This window comes from Tubulanus polymorphus, chromosome 9, assembly GCF_964204645.1.
Source record: "Tubulanus polymorphus chromosome 9, tnTubPoly1.2, whole genome shotgun sequence".
Taxonomy (NCBI): domain Eukaryota; kingdom Metazoa; phylum Nemertea; class Palaeonemertea; order Tubulaniformes; family Tubulanidae; genus Tubulanus; species Tubulanus polymorphus.
In genome coordinates this window covers 13749117-13773860 of record NC_134033.1, presented here as the reverse complement: position 1 = coordinate 13773860, position 24744 = coordinate 13749117, and the positions used below count along the sequence as shown (strand labels likewise).

General features: G+C 38.9%; 5 protein-coding genes across 6 annotated transcripts; 3 read left to right on the top strand and 2 right to left on the bottom strand.

Annotated features, from left to right (window-relative positions):
* The first annotated feature begins 813 nt into the window (after positions 1 to 813).
* Positions 814 to 5318, top strand: LOC141911289 (secretory phospholipase A2 receptor-like). Its single transcript, XM_074802286.1, has 11 exons — positions 814 to 890; positions 1045 to 1143; positions 1293 to 1475; positions 2313 to 2389; positions 3089 to 3116; positions 3319 to 3420; positions 3883 to 3903; positions 4144 to 4299; positions 4740 to 4822; positions 4971 to 5148; positions 5254 to 5318. The coding sequence occupies exons 1-10, from the start codon at positions 842 to 844 to the stop codon at positions 5142 to 5144; spliced, it is 972 nt and encodes a 323-aa protein (XP_074658387.1). The 5' UTR covers positions 814 to 841; the 3' UTR covers positions 5145 to 5148; positions 5254 to 5318.
* Positions 5319 to 6019: 701 nt separating this feature from the next.
* On the top strand, positions 6020 to 8873 carry LOC141910577 (uncharacterized). The gene is made up of 8 exons (XM_074801269.1): positions 6020 to 6037; positions 6361 to 6418; positions 6570 to 6629; positions 6782 to 6964; positions 7782 to 7858; positions 8373 to 8400; positions 8591 to 8689; positions 8845 to 8873. The coding sequence occupies exons 1-8, from the start codon at positions 6020 to 6022 to the stop codon at positions 8871 to 8873; spliced, it is 552 nt and encodes a 183-aa protein (XP_074657370.1).
* Positions 8802 to 9990, top strand: LOC141911374 (lymphocyte antigen 75-like). The gene is made up of 5 exons (XM_074802373.1): positions 8802 to 8865; positions 9100 to 9264; positions 9393 to 9475; positions 9692 to 9871; positions 9972 to 9990. Exons 2-4 carry the CDS (start codon positions 9144 to 9146, stop codon positions 9857 to 9859), a joined length of 372 nt encoding a protein of 123 aa, XP_074658474.1. The 5' UTR covers positions 8802 to 8865; positions 9100 to 9143; the 3' UTR covers positions 9860 to 9871; positions 9972 to 9990.
* A 507-nt stretch (positions 9991 to 10497) lies between these two features.
* Positions 10498 to 12653, bottom strand: LOC141911139 (uncharacterized). 2 transcript variants are annotated; one of them, XM_074802112.1, is made up of 4 exons: positions 12541 to 12653; positions 11870 to 12110; positions 11207 to 11656; positions 10498 to 11111 (listed from the first exon to the last, which is right to left on the bottom strand). In XM_074802112.1, the coding sequence occupies exons 2-4, from the start codon at positions 11964 to 11966 to the stop codon at positions 10864 to 10866; spliced, it is 795 nt and encodes a 264-aa protein (XP_074658213.1). In that variant the 5' UTR covers positions 11967 to 12110; positions 12541 to 12653; the 3' UTR covers positions 10498 to 10863. The 2 variants fall into 2 exon arrangements, with proteins under 2 accessions (XP_074658213.1, XP_074658212.1); XM_074802111.1 differs by having other exon boundaries at positions 11207 to 12110.
* Positions 12654 to 13366: 713 nt separating this feature from the next.
* On the bottom strand, positions 13367 to 23760 carry LOC141910576 (allatostatin-A receptor-like). The gene is made up of 4 exons (XM_074801268.1): positions 23499 to 23760; positions 21829 to 21893; positions 14725 to 14869; positions 13367 to 14340 (listed from the first exon to the last, which is right to left on the bottom strand). The coding sequence occupies exons 1-4, from the start codon at positions 23758 to 23760 to the stop codon at positions 13367 to 13369; spliced, it is 1446 nt and encodes a 481-aa protein (XP_074657369.1).
* Between the last annotated feature and the right edge of the window lie 984 nt (positions 23761 to 24744).

Genomic DNA, 24744 nt, shown 5'->3' with positions numbered 1-24744 from the left:
TGTGAAATACTTGTTTCAGACGTTTTTAAGACATTCAGACGTCGCATCCTTAGATCAACAGGTAAGTCGCAGTTTCACAATAAAAAAATATAATTTCACATCGATTTATTCGATCCTATACGCAAACACTAAATCCACCATTACCCATTCCATTCTGATACGAAGTTTTTGAGCAGATTTTTGAAATGAGGTTTTTATTTTCATTTTGGTTTAAAAAAATGTAGAAATAAAAACTTTTCGCGAGGATACATTTTTATAATGAGTAAATGCCTTTGGGGGATTTTCATTTTTTATTTTACATCGGTATTCACTTGTTTCCAAGAGATACGCCAAACCATTTTAAACAACTTCAAAGTAAAATGAATGGTGAGATTATGAATTTGAAAGGAAATGAACCTAAATATGAAATTTGAAAAAGATTTTGAAATTAGAAAAAAAAACAACAAAGATAGTGCTCGATTGTCAGATTTCTCGGGAGGTATTTCTGATTGCAACAGGGATGATGCAGATATTGAATCAACACTAAACTCTAAGTTTGTGAATCCTTGATATATTATTACGCCACGTATATTATGCCACACCAATTATAAACGGAATGATTATCAAACCCGTTGAGGATCGGATCACACATGTAAATTTTATTTGTTTCTTAACATATCACGCGGGTGGGCGATTCTGTTTTTTTTTTACGTTTTAGAACGTTATTTTTTCGACGCTGGGTGTGAAGAGAAACAAGGTGTCATTTTGTTTGGACTTAAGGAAGTACATAAAGTTCATCTATATATTTGTCACTTTGAGCGAATCTTCATTTCGAAATTTTTCACCGACACAGGTTTCAACGATGTTATTGTGTGTAGTGTTGATCGGTTTCTTTACCGGTTCTGTCAATGGTAAGTTTCGATCCGAGCGAGCCTGCAATCTAATCTTATCAACTTTATCACAAAGAATGACTACCTCCTCGCTTGGCACATTTTGCCTGTCTCCAATTACAAACTCAAATATTGTAAAAATACGTAAAAACGGATCGATCTATCTTATTTTCAGGATTTGGATTTGGATTCCCGTTTTCAGGCGGCGGTTGGCCAGGTGGTCCACCCCGAATGCCGATGCCACCTCCACCTCCAATGACCAATGTCGAAAAATGTAAGACAAAACAATTCCGTACTGTAAATATTTGAAGATTGACCCGAGATAATAGAAAATGAATAATCTTGGGTCAGACAGGAAACTGGCGAATCTTGGTGTCAGAATTGCACAAACGTTCTAGTTTATTTTTCATGTTTTATCTTCAGGTTTGAAATATGGCCGACCATGCGGAATAACTGCTGGTTCCTGGTTCCAAGAGAGCGGAAATTGTTTCTACGTAAATAAGGACTTGTTGAGTGTCAGCGAAGCCAAAACGGCCTGCGAGAATCTCGTCGCCGGCGGCCACCTTGCTAAGATCAATGATGGTCTTCAAAATAGAGGCTTAGCTGGTAAGTTAAAATGGCCTAACGGTAAAAAGGTCTCAAAGAACTCAACGAGAAAATGCTACGTTATCATGCCTCGACTTAATGCGGTTTACATACCAGGTTAAAATGAAATCAACCTTTTGCGTCAATTTTCCGTCGAGATTGTCTACAGACTATTATAGGGAAAGGTGCACAAGGGCTCCAATACGAGACCATCTTAAGTCCATGTTAGTTCTTATTTTATGGACCTACGATTTCAGTTGAATGTTGGACTAAAATCATGAATAAATGAATTTTTTATTTTGCAAAATAAATTATTACATAATTACAGGATCATAGGATGAAATGACCTTTGTCCATCTTAGTTCTTATTTTATGGACCTAAGATTTCAGTTGAATTTTCGACTAAAATCATGACCGTTGAAAATGTAGACTCTCGTCATATTTGACCTAATTTCCTTATCAATCAAACGTCCCGGATACTGATATGATTGTAACATTGATATTGATTTCAGTATCTATTCAGAGTTAATGAACAAAACCCACAGTTGATATTTTCGTCTCTCTAGTTATGAAATTTGGTTAGAAAAATCAGTAAAGAAATTGCCGCATCATCAACTGTGCGGGTTTTGTTCATTCGAATACTGTTTGCTTTTACAAAAGAGATAAAGAAATCAAACCATGAATTCGACACGTCTAAAGCAATTAAACCTGGCGATAGTTGAAACAATAACAACGCCTTTAAAACTCCCACGGATTTTTATCCCATTAGAATTTAGAACGAAACACATTAATTACATTTCATTCTTTTCAATCGGATGTGTTTGACATGTTCTTATTTGTTTCATTCTCGTGCGTCAGCTGCTTTGACTAAATTCGGAATCGACTCAGCCATTTTCGGTTACCAATATCTCGACAACAACATATTTGCCTACGATGTAAGTACTGATAACAGCTCGAAATGTGTGTACGAAAGACAACAAGATTTTTAGATTTTTTATCAATGATGGTTGCAGTTTGTTAACCTCCTACCAGACTAAGAGCTGAAATAACATCAAAGCGAAATGAGAGTAAAGTTGTGCCACAAAATAAAATAAACAACGATATAGTAACATCTGAACTATATAATGCCAGTATCCAAGAGAAATATATGGAAGTTTATTCAAAACACGGTTCAAGAAATGTCTATACACACAGGAGCAGACGGATTTGTCACCTCCCAGAAGGGCACTTCGATGTCCAAAAAGACAAAGTACCCGGTAGGGGCTACCGTATTGAAATGCACCAATCGTCTATGTTAACAAAATGTTCGCAAAGGGCACTCGAGATAATTTGAACCCACCGCTGCAACGACTGCGTAGAGACCCGAGACCTCGATTCCCAAACTAAAAAAAAAAGAATAATGAAATAAAATAAACAACAAAAGGCTGTTTACTAGATTAACCTTTAAAACTAGGAACCAGTCAATCTTCCGTACATCATCTGCATAATATCGCCATACCGTCTGAATTTATTGATCAGATATCCCAGCCAGAGTTAATTGACCGAGGCGGTTAACTAGATTCGTTAAACCATAAGTTAAATGTTGTGAGCGCTATGAGATTGAAAATATCATCAATGCGTATTATGTTTTTCAGGGCAACGCTTTCGCCCCAATGACTACCAGTAAGTGTTCATCAAGAGTTTGCTATTGATCTACTGAATGATAAGAACTCATTCAATTCATTTGAGAATCATTTCTCATTCACATTCTATAAATATACGTGACGGTCAAGTAATACCTCCTAGCACTTCCTACATACACCACTACGATTATTAAGGAAGTTGTTTCAATCGACAATTCCATCCATTTTGTTTACTATTTTAGCCGGTACTACTACCGATGGATGTGGTCAAATGGACGCTACTGGTGAATGGTCAACTTGCGACTGTGCTACGGCAAAGCGTGCCTTTATCTGCGAAAAACCAGGTAAAACAACGAGACATTCTCTCAGAGATTTTAACGATAAAAGATCAAGTGAAATGCATGATATCAATACATTGAAAAATCCACGATAGGATGAAAAAACTAGTAGAGAATCTGACGTTTATCTATGAGCCATTTTCAATTCATTACATTGATAAATTAGATTTTGAAAATGGCTTATTACATTTCCTTACATTAATGAATTAGATTTTGAAAATGGCTCGTATAGATTTGAGTCGAACCGAAATTTCTCTCTTAGTTTTTCATCTTATTGTGTTATTTTCATTTGAGAATGTCCCGGGTGTTGTTTTAAACAAAGAAATAACTCGAGGCTACGTACATTGTATGTTGACAAACAGTGTAGCTGGAAAAATCGATCTTTCAGTCACGAAACTGACTTTAGAACTTTGCATCCTGGTTCGTATGTTTACGTGTTTTGTTCTCTGATGTTTTTCCTCTTTGCAGCGTATTTCAAAGATCCTCAAGGTGAGTTACGAATAGAAAATGAGAGCAAAATTCATTCACTTTGTGTAAGATAAACCGCTAAATCTGTGATCAATGGCTCCTGCAACGCGCAACATAAACAAAAAAAAAAAAGATAAAAACGTCAACCCTTTGGTTTCTATTAAAGTTGGGGGAAATAATCGGATATTTTCACCTTCAATAATTTCTCGATGATTTCTAACCGCGATCAGTCAGCGGTATAACGTATTCTATTGGTTATAGCTACATGCGACGGATGGGAGAAGTATGGTTTCGCGATGAAAATGTACAAAGTATTCCCGGAGGAGAAACTGTGGAGTGAGGCATCGGAAGAATGCAAAAAGAACGACGCCAAACTGGTAGAAATAATGAGTCTGAAAGAAAATAACTTCATTCACAGTACGTAGAAAATTAATCAATTGACACATCGATTTAGTACGTATACACGAACATGTACTTAAATACAGTAGGTTTCGAGTCAACATCATCGATAATACATACCTTTCTAGGGGGTTTGATTTGTAATCTTAAAGCATTGCCAGTGGGCCCGATTGGGATAGTACTACAAGCATTTGTCTCGTGTTTTTGTTAAAAAGAACCCTCCTATGGAAATATTTGAAATTCTACACTCGGGAATTTCAAACTTAAGTGTTGCATCCGCTAGAATGAATATATCGGGCGCTTTTCTTTAGAATTTGTTTCCCAAAAGCTGTTAAAAATTATTTTTTGTCATTGAGCACAGAGCATAGAGCACTAGTTAAAATCCCCAGAGGATTATTCTCTTCTTCACAGAAGAATGGTCTATGATAATGATCTATTCTTGAGTTTTTCTATACCAGATATGTTATTGCCGGGTAAAAGTGCTTTCATTGGATTACACCGCACCGACTTTGCTAATACTGGAAAACCATTTGTTTGGAATGTGAGTATTCATTACCAGCCCGAGTTCCCAGCAAATTACTATTTGGCATGTGACCCCACAAACTTATTGTCTTTTTATGTTTTAAGATATGTTTTGGCTGCTATAATGGTTTAAGTTTATCATAATTTCTGCGCATCTAAATTCACAGGAAAACAAAGACGTTTACAAGAAATGGACTGAGACCTCAGTAACGGTGCCGAACCCGATACCGGCAGGCGAGGCATATTGCGCCGCCCTGAAGAAAGACCAAAGTTGGGAATTGGTCGAATGTGAACTGGCAAAACATGCCTCTATCTGCTCCTATAGAAATCCAACTATTTAGAGCGGTAACTAGTCCTATTTTTGCTTCAACATTACTTTCCAAAATGAAAAATACCTAAATTCCCACAGTAGAATTGCACGGAAAGCATTGATTTCTTAATTCTTTTCAGGTGGTAGATGAAAATTGTACAACCCTTTATTCGATTGTATTTGAGGATAATAAAGTAAATATTTGAGAAGATTATTCTGTGTTGACAATTAATGTGTGGGGGTTGTATAGATTCGGGCATATTTATCAATCTTCGTACCCAGTGGAAACCACCCTCCTACACGTTCTCCGATATATTTTGTCATATGGGAACTGCATGTACATCATACTAAGGCTTTTTTAATAACTTGGAGCTAAGAAAATTGAAAATTTGAACTTGAAAATGTTGTTGTTGAAAAATTGTAATGAAAACTCGTAGGACTAAAACATATTTTCTTAGATTTTGATGGTTTTTGCAGAATTCGGGGATCCCTATTCCGTGCAATAAAAAAGGTCTTACGAGCGCATGTACTGTTAAAACGTCCAATGTCTGGTGCTTGTACCTCAGTGCTCGTATCTCGATGCCATCAGGTTTGAATCCCTGCCAAGGGAGGATGGTGCAGTGACGACTGGAAGGTTTCATATAAAACTAAAAACCTAATTGCGACGATTGATTAAGTAAAAGATTAAAAACACAACAACAACAGAAAAACAGGTAAAACATAAGATCGTGGAAGAGTACGAAAAGGCTACATGCCCGACTAGAATAACACGGGAGATGACTAGCTTGGATTGATTGGAGTTAAAACCAATTAAATCCACAATGTGCAATATCAAGAAATATGAAAAATTTGTTGTTGGCAATATGGTGTTTGTGGCGTAGGGGTTTATTGTAACTGTTGGCGGAGATGGATGAATTGAGACTGGTATGTCACCTGACCAGGGTCACAGCTGTATGATGGAGATATATCAATGTTCGGAGAACGTCTGTGAAATACTAGTTTCAGACGTTTTTTCGGACATTTTCAGACATCGCATCCTTAGATCAACAGGTAAGTCGCATTGTCAAAATCATATCGTGTATATATGAACAGGGACTAATTTCACATCGATTTATTCTATACGCAAATCAATTATTGCCATTTCTAAACCTCTCCACGTTGACGTTAAAGGAGTTACATAAAGTAGGCCTACGCGTTTATATTTTTCACTGGGCGAATCTTCATTTTGAAATTTTTCACCGACACAGGTTTCAACGATGTTATTGTGTGTAGTGTTGATCGGTTTCTTTGCCGGTTCTGTCAATGGTAAGTTTCGATTCGATCGAGCCTGCAATCTTATCTTATCAACTTTATCACAAAGAATGACTACCTCCTCGCTTGGCACGGTTTGCCTGTCTCCCACACGATGAGTTTCAGAACTTCCATCACTAGATGAATCTAATCTCTTCAATTTCAGGATGGTTTTTTCTACCACCACCCCCACCCCGACCGCCTCCAATGACCAATGTCGAAAAATGTAAGTCAACAAACAGTTCTGAACCGTAGATATTGGACGATTGACCCCGAGATAATATAAAATGAATAATCTTGGGTCAAGCAGGAATCGGATGGAAATTGGTGTCAGATATGCATAAACGCTTTGATTTATTTTTCATGTTTTATCTGTAGGTTTCGGATCTCGCCGACCATGCGGAATAACCGCTGGTTCGTGGTTCGTAGAGGGCGGAACTTGTTTCTATGTAAATAAGGACTTGTTGAGTGTCAGCGAAGCCAAAACGGCCTGCGAGAATCTCGTCGCCGGCGGCCACCTTGCTAATATCAATGATGGTCTTCAAAATAGAGGCTTAGCTGGTAAGTTAAAATGGCCTAAAGGTAAAAAGGTCGCCTTTTTAGGCGCATTTCGATAAAGAAAAAGAGAAAATGCAACGTTATCATGCCTCAACTTAATGCGGTTTACATACTAGGTTAAAATGAAATTAACCTTTTGCGTCAATTTTCCGTCGAGATTGAACTCCATGTTAGTTTTTATTCTATGGACCTGCGATTCAGTTGAATGTTGGACTAAAATCATGAATGAATGAATGAATGAATGAATGAATTTTTTATTTTGCAAAATAAATTATTACATAATTACAGGATCATAGGATGAAATGGCCTTTGTCCATCTTAGTTCTTATTTTATGGAACTACGATTTCAGTTGAATTTTGGATCAAAATCATGACCGTTGAAAATATAGACTCTCGTCATATATGACCTAATTTCCTTATCAATAAAACGTCCCGGATACTGATATGATTGTAACATTGATATTGATCTCATTATTTATTCAGAGTTAATGAACAAAACCCACAGTTGATATTTGCCTGTCTCTCATTATGACATAAAGTGAAAACTGTCAGTAAAAAAAATTGTCAAATCAACTGTGAGGGTTTTGTTCATTCGAATACTGTTTGTTTTTTTATGCAAAGGGCATGCATGTTAAAAAGAAAATAGATAAAGTCATTAATTCGACACGTCTGACGATCTGTTGAAACAATAACAACGCCTTTAAAACTCCCACGGATTTTTATCCGATTAGAATTTAAAACGAAACACATTAATCACATTTCATTCTTTTCAATCGGATGTGTTTGACATGTTCTTATTTGTTTCATTTTTGTTCGTCAGTTGCATTGGATCGATTCGGAATCGACTCAGCCATTTTCGGTTATCAATATCACGACAACAACATATTTGCTTACGATGTAAGTATTGATAACAGCTCGAAACGTGTATACGAAATAAAAAACAATTTTTAGATCTTTAATGAGAGTTACGGTCTATTGAACCTCACTGAAAGGTTTTGAGTGAACGTGAGCTACGGTATTGGTTCCGGGCGTATATAGCCGACGTTGCGAGAAACTATCCGCTGTGTGGGCTGTCCATTTTTAAGCGCAAGTCAATGACCGGCAGTTATAAAAAAGTACTAAGGAAGTAAATGATGAGATCAAAGTGAAATCATCTAATAAAAAGGATTTCCACACAAGATAACATCGATCAGAAAAGAACACCTGAACTATGTACATATATCAGTATCCGAAGGTCAATTTTCCATCATCCCACTGATGAAATCTCCTACAACATCGTCATGCCGACTGATTTCCCAAAAATATCCAGAAAAGATGATCGCCTTAACGAGTCAATTGACCGATATGAACTAAATTTGTTAAACCGACGGATAAGATCAGAAATATCATCAATGCGTATTATGTTTTTCAGGAAAACGCTTTCGCCCCAATGACTACCAGTAAGTGTTCATCAAGAATTTGCTATTGATTAAAACTCTTTCAGTTCATGTGAGAAGTGTCTCTCATTGACATTCCACAAGTGTCCAAGTATAACTTGTAGTTTCCGGGCTGTTGCTGCACATAACGCAACAATTTTCAAGGATTCTGCTTCTAATCAACAATTCCATCCGTTTCAATTATACACTTTAGCCGGTACACTCGGTGGATGTGTTCAGATGGACGCTACTGGTGAATGGTCAACTAGCGACTGTGCTACGACACAGCGTGCCTTCATCTGCGAAAAACCAGGTAGAACGACGATAGATTATTTCAGAGATTTTAACAATGAAAAACTCTTTGATCTTTTAGTCAAATGTAGAATGTGGAACTGAATTCAGAACTATCTCGGTTCCTTTGCATGCACTTTTCATGTAATGTTCGCTGATGTTTGTTTCTCTTTGTAGCAAATATCCTAGGTCCTCAAGGTAAGTAAAGAATGGGAAATGAGAGCAATATTCGTTTACTTAAAGCAATATAAACAGCTAATCTGTGAACACTGGCTCCTGCAACGTGCAATGTGAACAAAAAGGATAAAAACTTCAACCCTTTGGTTTCTATTAAAGTTGGGGGAAATGATCAGATATTTTCACTCTCGATCATTTCTCAGTGTTTTAACAGTCAGCGGTTTAACATCTTCTATACATGTATATTGATTATAGCTACATGCGACGGATGGGAGAAGTATGGGTACGTCAAAGGAGACATGAAAATGTACAAAGTATTTCCGGAGGAGAAACTGTGGAGTGATGCATCGGAAGAATGCAAAAAGAACAACGCCAAACTGGTAGAAATCACGAATCTGAGGCAAAATAACTTCATTCACAGTACGTTTAAAATTGATTAATCAATCATCGATTCTGACACATCAGTCGTATCAATACACTAAGCTTAGAGTGAATAATAATTCAAATATATAAGGGGTATATATTTTTGTTTTTCTATTCGATACCAGATATGTTATTGCCGGGTAAAAGTGCTTTCATTGGATTACACCGCACCGACTTCGCTAATACTGGAAAACCATTTGTTTGGAATGTGAGTATTCATTACCAGCCCGAGTTCCCAGCTTAAATACACATGACACTAAAGTCAATGTCCAGACCGTGGTTGAAATTACTATTTGGCATGTGACCCCACAAAGTTGATGTCTTTCCCCCATCTTTGTATGTTTTATGCTGTGTTTTGGCTAATATAAATGTTTAAGTAAGTTGATCACTTTTTTGTGCATCTAAATTCATTGCATCTAAATAGGAAAACGAAGATGTTTACAAGAAATGGACTGAGACCTCAGTAACGGTGCCGAACCCGATACCGGTAGGCGAGGCATATTGCGCCGCCCTGAAGAAAGACCAGAGTTGGGAATTGGTCGAATGTGAACTGGCAAAACATGCCTCTATCTGCTCTCACGAAATCCATTAATCCTTTAGAGGGGTAACGAGTTCCAATTTTTTGTTTCAACACCAATGAAAATTAACTTAAATTCCACAGTAAGGAAGCAAACAACAATAATCTATTCCTTTATTATTTTCAGAGGGTAAATGAAAATGGCACATAACCATTTACGCGATTAAATACGTGAAGAAAATAAATTGAATATTTGAGAAAATTATTTTGTGTTAACAATTGTTGTTAGGGCTTTTTGGATAGGGCATATTTTTCAATCTACAGATCCCTCCTACACGTTCTCCTATGTGTTCTGTCTATGGGAACTGCATGTACATCATCAGCAACGCGTGTGATGTGTTTGAATATTGAATGTCTGGTGTTTGTACATTAGATCATTTGTTTCAAGTAAAGCTTGGGCGACATGGATGTCGTGATCGAGTTTTGAATGTCCGGGGCGGTGTATGCAATTGGCGGAGACTGCCCGCTTATGACCGATCAGTCAGCAGCGAACCGATCGTTCAACTAAACCTCGCACCTCTCCGACCGTTTCCACGATTCTACGGAACGAAAGGCAGTCATTCCCGCGATGTTCGTGTTGTTCGAATCGCTGCGACAGACGAAATGACAAAAATGATTCCAAACATACAAATGCGAAGTTTCATTCGACAGAAATATTTATATCACATTATATCATTACTATCCACCCTAACAGCACCATTCTAATCTATGCCATTTTATCTACAAAAATCTAAACTGTACGTAAATTAACCTTGCCCCTCATTGACACGACAAGGTCATTGATAAGATACATAATAAACAGTACAAATTTGGTACCGCAGTGGTCATGGAAATGCATGGTCGAGACAATATTTACCCTGTGTTTTGAGCTGAAGAACTACTGCACCAATTACTAACATTTGCAGTGAAACCACCACAGGAATTAGTGGGAATATCCGTATGTTTATTTCATACTGATTCATCTTTCTTTCCAAAGCCTTCAGTTCGTTGTTAGGGGGAAAACTGTTACATATCACTGATTATTTTTTGTCAGATTTCTTTTTCGAGTAGTGTATCACTGGATCGGAGGGCGGTGCAGAAGGCTGAACGCGTGAGGTAGGTGGCGGCGCGGTCGGTAGAATACGTGCCACCTCTTCGTACGGCGGTGGAGAGTCAAAACTATCAGCGGTACGCGGTGGAGGGTTCTCTATCACATATCCTCGGAGACTCGCCAGGTCGGAGTCACCCATACCAAATATAGAATCTTCTTCATCCTGAGCTTCTTCATCTGGAAACATGATTCGAATCAAAAGAAATATCCGCTGCGAGCTCAATGTTAACTTTGAACAATGTAAAGTTCAACGAAATGGATAACAAACCTACCGTCGTAAAAATTATCATGGAGTTTCTGATCTTTATTCTGAGGTGGGTTACTATGTTTGGTCCATGTTTTGCTGCTTGTACTCGGCGCTGGGGCTGCATTGTCCGTAGCATTTTCTGTGCTAGTCGCGTTGTTCTGGCGTAAAATTTTCCTATGGTGATCCTTACGTGTCAGGGCTCCTTGAACGCAGCCACAAAGCACTGACGATGCGGCCGTTATTTCTAAAAGACTCGAGGCCACGCCGGCTAAGGCAGTCCATCTTAGCCTCGTGTAGTCCATGCATTCTTCTGGGGTTATCACCGCTTCGATCGTTTCGTTAGTGGGAGCCAAAGTAGTGGTAATAATGGTTGCGTTGGTGCCGAGCTTTTCTTCTCCGCAATCTTGCGTGTAGGCGGCATGATGGATCAGCCCAACAAGCGACACAACCAACGTCCATATCGAGTAAAGTATGCCTAATATAGTAACACGACACAAACTTACTAGGAAGAAACCGGCCGGGTGTTGACACGTGAACCAGGCTACCAACGCGTAGGCAAAGTAGAGCATGGCTCCCAATATGTAGGTACCGGCAAATAGGCCGTACGATTTTGTAAAAAGTTGCATCTGGAAATATAGAATCGGAGGCACGAGACTCGACAGAAATGCCACGATGTAGAGAAACGTACCGATAAAAACCCAATAAGGACCCCAGTATTTTGTTTTGGCAACTACGTGGTCTTCCTGCGTCCATTTAGGGCGAGGATCCGCGAATGGATTCGACATGTTTTCAAATTGTTAACGAAACGACGGTTATCTTTTAATCATGATGATCATTTTCCAGTCTCAAACAGGAATAGCGAATCTCATGGTCATGTTTTCGGTGCAGGAGATTGTTGTCTCCGATATAAAGCATGAACGCGAGGCAATCTGTAACGAATAAAATTCCAATTTGATTAAGGTGAATTAAACACTCAAAATACTGAATGAATGGTCACCGGAAGTATACTTATTCACGTGACTTCACAGCGCATAGATATGTCCGCCACGACTAAGTAAAAAGTCTTCACTGCCAGAGTCATTTGACTGACAATATGACACAAGTGAATCCAGGCCACCTCCCTGATCGTACAAAAGACTTGGCTTCGTGATTAAGGTTTTTAGTCAATGCCAACAACATCTAAACGTAGGCACTATTTCTACTACGAACATAGTGATTCGCAATGTCGTGCGCATGGGCCTTTTGTCAGATGTACATAGGAAATGCTAATGCGTACCCACCCAGCTTCCAAAACATTGACAACGACAGATTCAAATCGATTTAAGTCATCAAACATTGAACAATAGTCTAAATACTCACCATAGAGATATATACAGCAGCTATTTTGTCGACTAGACCTTTACACAGTGTACCCGTAGTATATAATACCGACCTGTGTATCGTCAGTGAGTGAATACTGCAGTACTGTGTGCTGATAGCTCAATACTGGCGCGCAGTAGTATGGCGGATCGATGAGAAACCTCGTCGCGTAAATGGAGAAGTTCACGACCTCGCTAACAATCCATGTCGCACCAATTTTGTGGTCCTTACTCTTCAAATGGGACTTTGTTGATGACACAAATGTCAGCGAAGATTTCTTAACCTCCGTTTCACGCAGCCGCATTTGATTCTTAAGGAGGCACCGGTTTTTTTGCTACGGCATAGACGTGCAAAAAGACGACTGTGAGACAAAAAGGAAAAGAAATACTACATATCATTAACGACAAGTGTGATCATTTATTGGAAATAACAAGAGGAAACATATCTTTACGAGAAAACTTCTCCGTGGAAATATTGAAAACATAACATAACAAATAATATCAAAACAACATAATTTCGTACATAAACAAGTGTTAAAAACTATAGCGACCAGACACGTTGTACCGATGTAGATTATTGGGCCACTATGCTATCATACATAAGGAACAGTTAGTCAAATGATAAAAAAATTGAACACTGGTGCTTGGAAGTAGCCTATTTCAATTGACCGAAGAGAACTTGGAAAAATTGAATTGATTTATATGAACTGATAAAATGATCTGTGATTGGTGGTATTCCAGTTAACAGAATGAATACGGGAAACACTTAAAACAAGTGAAATTGTTCTTACTTCCTTGAAACGTAAGGACTAACAGTAAAAAGTGCATTATAGGTCAGTCCCCGGTCGACTATCATCCAAAACACATCCATTGCCAACTACACGTATATCTGACGATTCCGGGGCTCTATTAGAAGGTGACCTCGGGGGCAGCTGCTGCTGCTGCTGCTGCTGCTGCTGTTGCTGGATACTGCGATCCTCTATACGAGACTGCAGTGCAGCTGAAGTTGGAACGATCGCATTCGCCTTCACAGTCGAAACCGTCGACATGTGCGAGCGCGGTGACCTTGAGCACGGTAGTCTCGCCCTGAATTCGCGTTTGAAATTGTCATTAAAACCGACGTAAGCGGCCACGTTCAGCCAGCTGTTCGTAAAGGAAATGACGTCAAACACGTCATACCAGATCAGATAGTCGAGGAACGGACCCGGTCCAAGGTGCACGTATAACTTCCATACGTGTAACGGAAGTTGACAACAGGCGAATAGAACGACAATGGCGACCAACATTCGAACAACGCGCGCGTTTCGGACGCGTTTTTGTTCGGTAAGAAAATTCACGTTTTTGTCGTAAATTCGTCGAAATATTCGCGCGTACAGCGCCAACAAAACGAACAACGGAACGACATAGGTCGACAGGAAATCGTAGATTATCAGTCCGCGATTCCAGGCGTTGAAATATTTGGGTATTCCGCATGCGTGAACGACCGTCCAGCCACCTTTGCGATCCCTATACAAGTGTACCTTAACGTCGTATATAGCAGCGCCTCGCCACGCGCTCACCGAAGACAGAGTCCAAACGAAAGATATACAAATCAGACAGTATTTCGTCGACTGGAAGGTCGAAAATGGATGTAAAATGCTGCGGTAGCGATCGACAGCGATCACCACGACGCCGTATATATTCGCAGTTAGAGACACGTGCACGAAAAACTGGAGCGTCTTGCACAGATGTGACGTCATGAAACGTTCGTCGTAGTGAGCCATGATTTCCATCGGTAACGCGAATACAGCCACCAGAATATCTGTAAAATACGTTGAAGACGTTGTTAGTGATTTATAGCGAACATGTATTTAATGGAAAAGAACGAGGCGATTTATAGCTACAAGTAAAAGTACCCGCGTACAGGTTCCTTTGTTCAACCCCTCTAATATTGAATAACGTGATAGAACTTAACAAAGAGGAATTCATGATAACCGAGTTGGTTACCAGATAGCGGCTTTAAAAATTGGGAAATGGATATATTCCCCGAACGAATTTCCTTAAAACCACAGACTATGATAGAAAAGGAATATTATTCAGTCGGAATAGACTACCAGTATTCATTTTACTGTATAACATATATATGTAAACGTGGAGTAATCACTCTGATTACTCCAAGGCTTAAACTATAACCAAAGCACTTTACTGTAAACAGCTAAAGTTAAGTAAACTGTGATTAGTAAACGGTTTAGCGAGTTGACTGGTGGAGATTTGATGGAGTTGAATCGTGTTGACTTGTCGTTTTGGTCCGAGTGTTGAAATTTTGACCGGTAGTGGAGTTGGCATGGAATCTAATTCTATTCTTGGGTTTGGGTGATTTGAATATGACATAAGATTATATGTACATCGTATTTGATCCAAAACGGCACCACCATCGCTATCTGTGGCTAGCGAGGACCCCGTGTAAAGTACCGCTAGATTCTCTTGTGGTTACTCAGTTTAAGTATTTCCATTTCATCTACAGACTTTCCTCATTAGTAAATCAATCTTAAGTGGAATATTCACCATACAGTACGTGGGAAAGCCAATCTAATATCGATTCGTTGGCTCGTTTGATACATAAGATATTTTTGGATTCGGGAGCAAAGAAAATCCCAGTTCAAAAATTAACTCATTTTCAACCAGAGTCTATTGGTGCGCCATCTGGTGAGTGCAGGTACCTCATTGGTCGTTTGGTCAATTAGTTTGCATACTTCGTATATGCACCGTTTATCAAGGATCGTCTAATACCGAGAACAATGACGACGACATCCTGTACAAAATAGTCGACCTAATGGTTTTTTACATCCGTTGATTTAAGTTTTACGATGAAAATAAAATCGCCTGTTACAGTTCCGTACAGTGAGCGGTAGAGAAACCTACACAAACGACTCTGAAGATCGTATAGCGTGTATGCATTTTAGACACTTCCGGAAAGCGTCAATCGTCGTTCCGGCCTCGTCATTGCGATCATTAAGGCGGGAATTTTTTTCAGGCAAATTAGATACTCTGTATCCTGACGAATTTCGTCCACGAAGAAAAAGAGCGAACGTGGCGGGAATTCTGAATACTATTTCAGAGCCGTTGGAAGGGAATTTTCAGTGGCGAGGCTTATTTGAAAAATGGCTTATGGAAAAAAATTTGAAAATTCAATCGCTGGAGATGCGTTTTGGGGCCATTTCACGGTCTCATTCACAAAACCACGAGAAGTCGTGAGCCAACCACCTAGTACAGAGAACGACGAGCTGCTACGCGGTACAGCGTGCTTTTGAAAAAGCATAACAAAATGTTTGTTTAGCAAAAAAGTGCCGCCCCCGTTCCGACGACTCTGTATTTCGCTATATACTATTCGAAAAAGAAAATTCGCGTACTAGAACTACCCCAAGAATATAATTCAGTATAAAGACGTCGACAAACCATAGATCGGCGCCACACAAGAAAAACTTATCGAAACTGATTATGAGTGGTTCTAATAAAATCTAAACACGTATCATATCAAAACACGTGACCCATAATTTGTGGACAGTCTTGAGCGTGGATCTGGTCTGGGGAGAATGAACGGGTCTTTAATATCGACCGAAAATCGTCAACTGATCCTTCGATGCAACGCAATGATACATTATGAAGATGCAAAAATACCCATTCAATCAGCAGTCTTAGCAACCGCCATTATCAGCACAACAATTATCATTGCGTGCACCATTGGATTTCTCTCCTATTTATTCAATACTTCTAATGGATTTCGGACACTCCTTGAATATATTGGCGACTGGTTAAAGCGGCCTAGAAATGACCGCTTCGCGTAATGTTGGCCACCATTTTAACGTCTAGATTGTAGGTGATCGATCACTCTCGTCCTAACGCTAATCCTCACGATAATACTTAATATGTACGCGTTGTTAGTTCACTCTGTGTTTGTAGTCTACTGCATATCGGAAACTGAACTCTCGTGTACTCCGAGTTCTCCAAATTGCTCAACAGCGAAGTTTGTAGAAAATAACGGGAAGACAACTTCCGCGACGTCCTAATGCGCCGTCACGCGCAACCTATACAATCGGGGCTGACATCAAAAGTAATGGTTCGTCCGCTTCCCACACGATGAGCGCTGCAAATTAATATCTAAAAGGTCATTAAAGTCTAAGCCGAGTGGGTGCATGATGAAGATCTAGCGTTCCTGTTGTTCTCTGTAACTCCGGCGCTGGAAAATGTGAAGATTGAAATCTGAAGCTCCTTAGCTGAATCGTACAGATTCTGGAAATTAAAACAAACTTTTTCCGAGTTTCATCCTAGAGTGTTGCATTTAACCTGCGTATCCGTTGTACGTGATATATATTTGGTTATACCCTGAGCTCTAATCAATAGGCAATAACAAACATTGGAATCGATTGAACTTATAACCATAAACATATCTATAACTATTAGCAAACATAGACTCAGCCAGCGGGCAGAATGTGCTTACGTATCTGCATATCTAGAACCATTAAATGGCAAGCGTAAGTCGTCCTTACACAAAACGAGATACATTTACTGAACTTATAATGAACCAGAGGAAACCATTCGCAGATATTTATTGTTATTCCTTGATAACGCTATCGTTAAATCGTCGTAGACTAGTCGGTGGTATTTCAAACGATAGACTTAATCTAGGCTCCTCGACTACAAAGCTTTTGAGTCGGAGGAGTTGACTCAGAATTGGAGGTTTACGAAATTAAGAGAGAATTGTCTTAGCACATTATTTGGTCCTATATTCGATAAGATGACGAAGTAATTTCAACATCATACATAAAAGCCGAAATGAAAGCTGCGCGATGTATATTTACCTGACCTATGGGCTGCAATAACCCCGTGATCGCTGCCTTGCGGCTATATTCAATGTTCGACTCCCACTAGTCTCCACCCAAGGTTCAAATCCCGGAGATGAATATATGAATTTTTCAACGTATCTAAACATTTCCGCATGCGCAAAATTTTATCGCTGCCAACATTTTCACCAATTTTCAGAACACGTTCATATCTCAATGATACTATATCTGGCAAATGTGACCTTTTACAAGCAAGCTCGAGGGATGATAATTTAAGTGCCTAAGATGATACGCTTAGTTGTAAAGTTGCAACTAAAAATGACTATATTAACTTTCAGTCACGCATTGTCAATATTCGATTTGTATAAATCTGAAATGTCATCGAGTTTATTTTCCAGTTTCTTTATTTCTTTGGAAATCGATGTAACTGTTTGGTTCCAGTAGCAGTACAGTCACATTGTGTATTTGTAACATCCCTTGTATCAGTATTAGTATGGTAATCGACGGGTATTTATCGTTTGATACTACTATTTTATGACATGAATATCTACACAAAATTGTCCCATTGGTGTAGTTGATTATGAGTAATTTTCTTAACGTAATTTACAAAGACTACAATTACCAGGAAAGTGCCTTTGAAGTGGATGGAACATTGCGAGCTGTCTGCGTCAATAACATCTCCATGTGAGACTAAGCCCTAAACGCTCTTTTCTAGCGGAGATGGATTTTGCCTTCTTCGAACTATTGGGAACAAAATCGCTCCTCGAGACACGACTTTCGACACTTCGACACAGACTTTCGTTAAAATGGCTTCAACCTCAGGCGCCTGAATTGATACTTCACCGATAATATAATTGCCCATCAAAATTCTATCGCTAAAATAAAGCAACATATCCACTTACAATTTCGGAAGTATTATACCAGTTTTATACATGTCAAATCGATAGTTCCTGAAATGTTTGAATTTTTAGGAATAACGAACTTCAAAGTTGAGTACCATGAATTTTTAATCGTGTGGCAAAAATTGGCCACAGTTTTTCATATGTTGGGGCTGATGTCTTCTGAAATAATATAGAATCGAAGGGAATCGCTCAGCATGGTGTAATAGGTGACGTAATGGAGGTAGTTGTCTTTCTACCGCATCAGCCCCGAAACAACGTGTTTGTATATGGTACATACGTAGACCCTTAACTAGAGTACGAGTACTTGTCTTAATTATCAAATCAACCTGCTGCTTAGCTTACGTCGTCTTCTCGTCACCGGCGATAATTAGTTCAAATAAACCACTGTTTACGTGACCGTTATCATCCGGAAAGTAAAGCTTGGCGGTGTGACGTGTCTCTTCCGTCACGTGTGCAATCAGACATCTCTCACATATACAGTATATGCACTATGCATTAGCCTAACTCTCGTAGATTTTCAGTCGATATCTTTGATTTTTCGAGGTAGTTTTGTTCGTAAAAATGTCAATGTTCGCCCACGGCGTTTCGATTTATCGCGTTCATAAAATGAATATTTTCGTTCCCTGCCCTTTTCCGGCTAGTTTTGTTCCCAAATAACCGTTTTGGTTACAGTTTGTTCATAAACGGGTCGCTATCGGTTGATCGCCTTTTTCGGGTCGATCTGTTGATAAAATCACATTTTGTCTGTATCGGTGTTTACTTAATCGAAATTGACCGTCTTTTTTTCACAAAAATGCAAAGCCAATGAAGGCGCCCGAGTACGTCGAGTTCATTAGCCAATCGCTTATAGGAAATATAGAAAATAATATAATGATTGTACGCCGGGCACCGGTATTCTCAGTTCGCCCTTGCTCGTTTCGCCCCCTCCCTTTCTGTTTTATTACCATCTGGACTCTTCCAGCCCACTCGAGCGAAGTCGAACGGAAATATTATTGCGAAAGTCGGACCGATTTCATCGTCTGCCAATAAATTATCGAACACCGACTTGTTGGAAGATGACGCGCAGAAAATGATGTTGTTTCAACCGCTGCGCAACTTGTATTTGAGTAAACGGCGAGGATTAATAAAAATCGATTCGACGCTATCCGTAAACACACACACCCCTGGCAATTTACGACTGCGGAGGAGTCGACTTTCATATTCATAGTTTCACTTTACTTTCTTTTCATTATCCGGGGATATATATATGTATTTAAAGAAATCGTCACGCGTTACAGAACAGTCAATACCCGGTAAAATCAGCGCGAAGCCGTGTTTTTTGATAATAGTAATTACCAAACGGAAGGCACTTCATAAATAGTTACATTACCGGTAAAATTTACCTCGAGGGACACAGGAAATGCGCTGATTTTGAGCTCAATGAGTCTAATAATTAAAGCCGCGATCACATGAAGACGATTTGGTCCGTATCAAACCCGCGTCAAATTGAGCCCTACACCGTTGCGAGTAATGTTTTGATGAATGAATGAATGAATGAATGAATGAATGAATGAATGAATAAATGAACACTTTATTTTTCAAATATAATCTACAGCATAGTGTACAATATAACAATACAAAAAACAGTAAATTAGACTTGGAGGGGTCTGTAGAACACTAAGAAATAGTTTATAGAAAACGGGTCCCTCACAAGAGAAAAAAAAGAAGAAGAAAAGAGAAAATACAAAAGAAAAATTGATATAATTTTTAGTTTCCATACGACTGTAACAGATTATCCGACACAGTATCTGACCAACGAATAACAGAAACCTTATCATATATAATAACAGCGTCCTATTTCCAGAGTATCAATCTAATCAACTCGAGTAATATATTGGCTTCGCTCTTACAAGTTTTCACGTGCGCGCGAATTTCATAAATCAATTTAAAAGACGTTTTAAAACGCAACTCGCTGCTTGTTTCTAGTGCTCTAATAAACAGAAACAATACAGTTTATGAGATTATTATATGGTATATTCGGTCTGGCCCATTGTCCAGTTTCGACTAACATGCCCTGCGTGGCGCTAAGTGGGTTGAGGGTGTTAAAAAAGAAAATTTTGTAGCTACGTAGATGTACGTATATTTTGATACGGCTGATATACTGATGAAGTACTCTTAAATTTTTTCTAAATTTGCGACTAATAGTTGAATCCTTAAATCGAAATATGATGCAAAGATCAAGGGAAAAGCACACTTTGATATAGGCACGGTAAGCCTTTATGAAATATTATTTGAAACACCATGTTCGCATTTGAGGCGTTTGCAATGCATTTAATCAGACATTAGTCGCCGATATTCATTTCGAAAACCCGTTCTCTTACTTTGAAGTCGATAATAAAAGCACGTAATATCAAACGGACGCACTGCGCGATTGGTGTTTTTTTTTTAAATTTGATCGATTTGAATAAAAGCTAAAAAACCGCTACTTTTAAAAACCGACGCGACATAAAATCAATATTCCATGTATGGATATTGGTTTTATCGATCAATTGGGAGAGCATACAGTGAGATTGAGAAAAAAAAAACAACATCAATTCCGATGACTGATGCGCGACAGACGGTCAAGGTCATATCATGTCAAGGTCGTTTGAGGTATGTCGAAATATACAACGTTTTAGCCGTAATACCGCCACCCTGTCGTCCGGCTTTCCATTTCTAATACTGTCAAAAACGACGCCAAGCAATCCTCACAGATTTAATGCTCTTACCAACAAAGCTGCTGGTGACAACTCGCAGTAGCGTATCAGGTCTCTCATCTGATAGCATAATCCGGTGCGAGAATATGATCTAGCTTTATTCTCCTGATTCGTAAATAAAGTATACGGAGGTTTAACAAGGTTCATTGGTGTAGGTGATGAAAACTATTAGAGCAAAGACTGTTTTATGCATATACAACGTAGTTAGCGGGTTAGTATCTTATTGAGAATAGAAAATAATAGATCTATCTATTTCGACCATTGCGACAAAGGAAAAGAGTATTTACATATATGATTGTAAATGAAATAAAGTATAGAAAAGAATAAGACACTATAACACCCCAAGAAGCAATTTTATTCCCCAATTCTATTGGCACAATCCGAGCATTTATAAATTCATAGATTTGATGAACACAACATCCAACAATCTCTTAAAGCGTATTGGAAAATTTCTTCGACAGATGTTTAAGGGACAAAAATTGCTTCTTAGGGTTACTTAAATGTAAAGGATATGTATGTATATTTTGAGGTAAAACACCAACTGTAAAATCAATGAAAGATTGTCATACAAGTATCATAATTACTTTGAAATAAATACATTAGTTAACAATACGATATGCGCGTGTCGCCCCAAGCGGACCCTCACTCGCCACAGTAACGTTGCATGTACGATCAAATGGAAGACTGACTTCATTCACACTAGCGCACCAAGTGGATCCTACATTTCCCGAGTAAGCCTTACCGAGTGGCCCTTTTCGTTCGTATTAATTGGGTATAAAAGGATTATCTGATTCTCATTAATCTTTCGTCATTTTGTCAATTAATAAATTACTTTTGCGTTCTCTTGGAGAACCTTATCCGAAGACGCTTTGGTAGCAAAAACGCTGAAGAGCGTTCCTGTCGATTTCGATTTATACGAATTTGTCTAATTTAATTAGATAAATTACTAACAGCTCGGACAAAAAGCGAACTTGACGATGATGAAAGCATCGTGCATTTTTGTCGCGCTCTGATCAAATCCCAGCTTAATTAAAAGCTTTTAGCCGTTCTAGAGAAGACGTTTTTTTGTATTACAACATCCCGGATGTTGCAGTGAATGCGAAAAATATAGCAATTATTCTTCCCGAATAAAAGGCCCCGTCCGTGAGGAATGATATCGGTCTATTTCGGCTTTATTCCGTTTCCTGGTGGATATCAAGAGAGTGTAAATCCTTTAGGTTCGTATATCCCAACGGTGTGGAAATGTAATCAGGAATGGGAAAAACATTTACTTCTGAAAAAGATTCCCCGATACGTTGGCGAAAGAAGCAGTAGGTTCGAGGCCCAATGGAATGACAATTAATTAAAACATGGACGCATACGTCCGTGAATGGTATCAAAACAACCGGCCAATCATTAAAGACGATTTAGGCTCGAATTCCATTAACAATTGAATTGAAAGGCGGAGAAACAATGAAATTAGTAATTTTAGTTTCGAATCCCAGTAGAAGTGAACTGCGAAGCCCAGCAGAAGTGATCTATCTTTTTCCAATATGAATCACTTTTTTCCTTGAATCATTTGCGTGTGATAGGAACGACCTTAATGGGAGGCGAGTAGGAAGACATAAAGCGCACTTTTACTATGCCCGTGATTAATTACTGGCAAAAACCTACCAAAAGAAAACGTTGTTTTCCTAGGCGATCAATTAGATGATTTATAGCTCGCACGACGGCAGGCCTTTCGAATGAAAAAGTGATTAACGAACTGGCTAATTGCAACTAACGCGCTCAATATGCCCATTCACTACTGGTTCTGATTCAGGTAACAACAGGCTGGTGTCTCAATCTCTTCTCTATCGGTATGCCTTTTTTCGATGCCTGACATTTTCGCTGAGTATTTCTGATACAATCAGTAATCCTCCCACCGAGTCCCACCAGATGACCTTACTTACATGATATGTTTTGGGTCGCAAGGTGTTGTTACTAAAATCACTCACTCTAATTCGTTTAATGTACATGTACATACATTCCTCCAATAGTTGTGTATATTGTAAATATTACCTTGTTATGTTTTATCAAGAAAAGTTTATATTTTCCTAACAATAAATGTCCCTAATTGCTTATACTTTTGACTTATTTTTGGGGTCAGCGTTGCCAAAATTTACACGAAGAAACGACTTCCAAACGCTACAACAAATTGAAAAGACATTCGAGATTTTAATGAAATAGAACCCTTACAAGTTCAGTGCTTTAAAAAGAATCATATTTGAGAGTATGCTCAGTGACAATTGCACAGTTAGACAAGGCCTTAGAATTCTCTTAGGTGAAGCGGTGTTTGACTGCGACTGCGTGTATCCGTTCAAATCCACACAATCAATCGTTCGATTTCCCGAATCAGACCGTTCTAAAAACTTCTTCCCCACGACATTCGATATGTTAGTTTAATCACAATTGGACGTATAAACTAGAGTTTATTCGTAGTTTATGCGTCCATGATTTACATTAGCCGTCTTTAAAACTTACCTGATACGCATAAGGACGTTATGTAGTAATTGGTTGGTCTGTGTAGTTTACGTTCGACGATAACCAACATCACAACGGTACAATTCCCGACCAGTACTAGTGCGATAAACACCCCGAATATTGACACGAACGCCGGGGCCGCTAATTGCTGTTTCTCAAACTCGAAATCGCTAAAAGTCCAGTTGATATAACCCGGCGACGTTTTCTCGTTAACGGTCGTTACTTCCGGTTTGAAGTCCAGACGACCACTTGTGGTCGACATAGTTCGGATGGAAGTTGAAACGAAGCGCTTTTAAACAGCGATAAAGATGCGTTGAATATTTTCAGGATTACCGCCGCTCATTTAACATTTCGTATACGTAAATGTATGAGCATAGAGAGACGGATTTGAATTCAAGTTCCTGTGCTGTAATTATCAGCAATTATTCTATTTCTTAAGATCGCCACGCACGCGAAGCACACGCGAGCTTCGCACCGCCATCTCATCTGATAAATTATAAACCACGAAATCAAAGGCCCGAGTTTTCTATATTCGACTTGTGAGCTGTAGGCTTAATAAACGGATTCCTCGAACATCAAAATGTCATATACCATAACAAGCTCCACGCGATACGCGTTTTTCTTAACTTAAAACCCATCTTCCGCAGGTGTTCGGCTCTGGAGGGATTCTAAATGATAGAATATCAATTACGTTACGACTATCAAAACTAGTAAAATGTGTGACTCTTTTCCCCATCGAAGTAGCGAAGTATTATATATCCTCTTTTGTCGCGCGCGGATATACTAAGATAGATCCTTCGCCTAATTAATGTCAAGTTATCACAGAGCAGTTTGAAGCCGAAACCACTGGAGCGAAACACAAGATTCTCTGTAACTCATTAGTGGGTGGAAACAGCGGTGTACACTGATAGCGAAACGAACGTCTTTCTCCCGTCACGCGCGCGCCACGCTCAGTGTGAGTCGGTGTAAAGATCGCAGACTTGCGCTCGTAACTAAAAACAAGGGCGTTACAAAAATTGATTCTCCATCCCTCGAAAATATTGGCGCAACGGTACAAAATCAAATCCGATTTCATTCGGAAATATTTTCTTATGAATATTTGAGTTATGGACGGGAAATAAACACGCTGCATGTGTTCATTGAATGAGAATATCTGGCAGGATATACTATGAGCAAGTCGCCGAAATACTCAGAAAATAAGAACGAAAGGTTGATAAGGGAGCACCAAACGTTATGCTTTAATTCT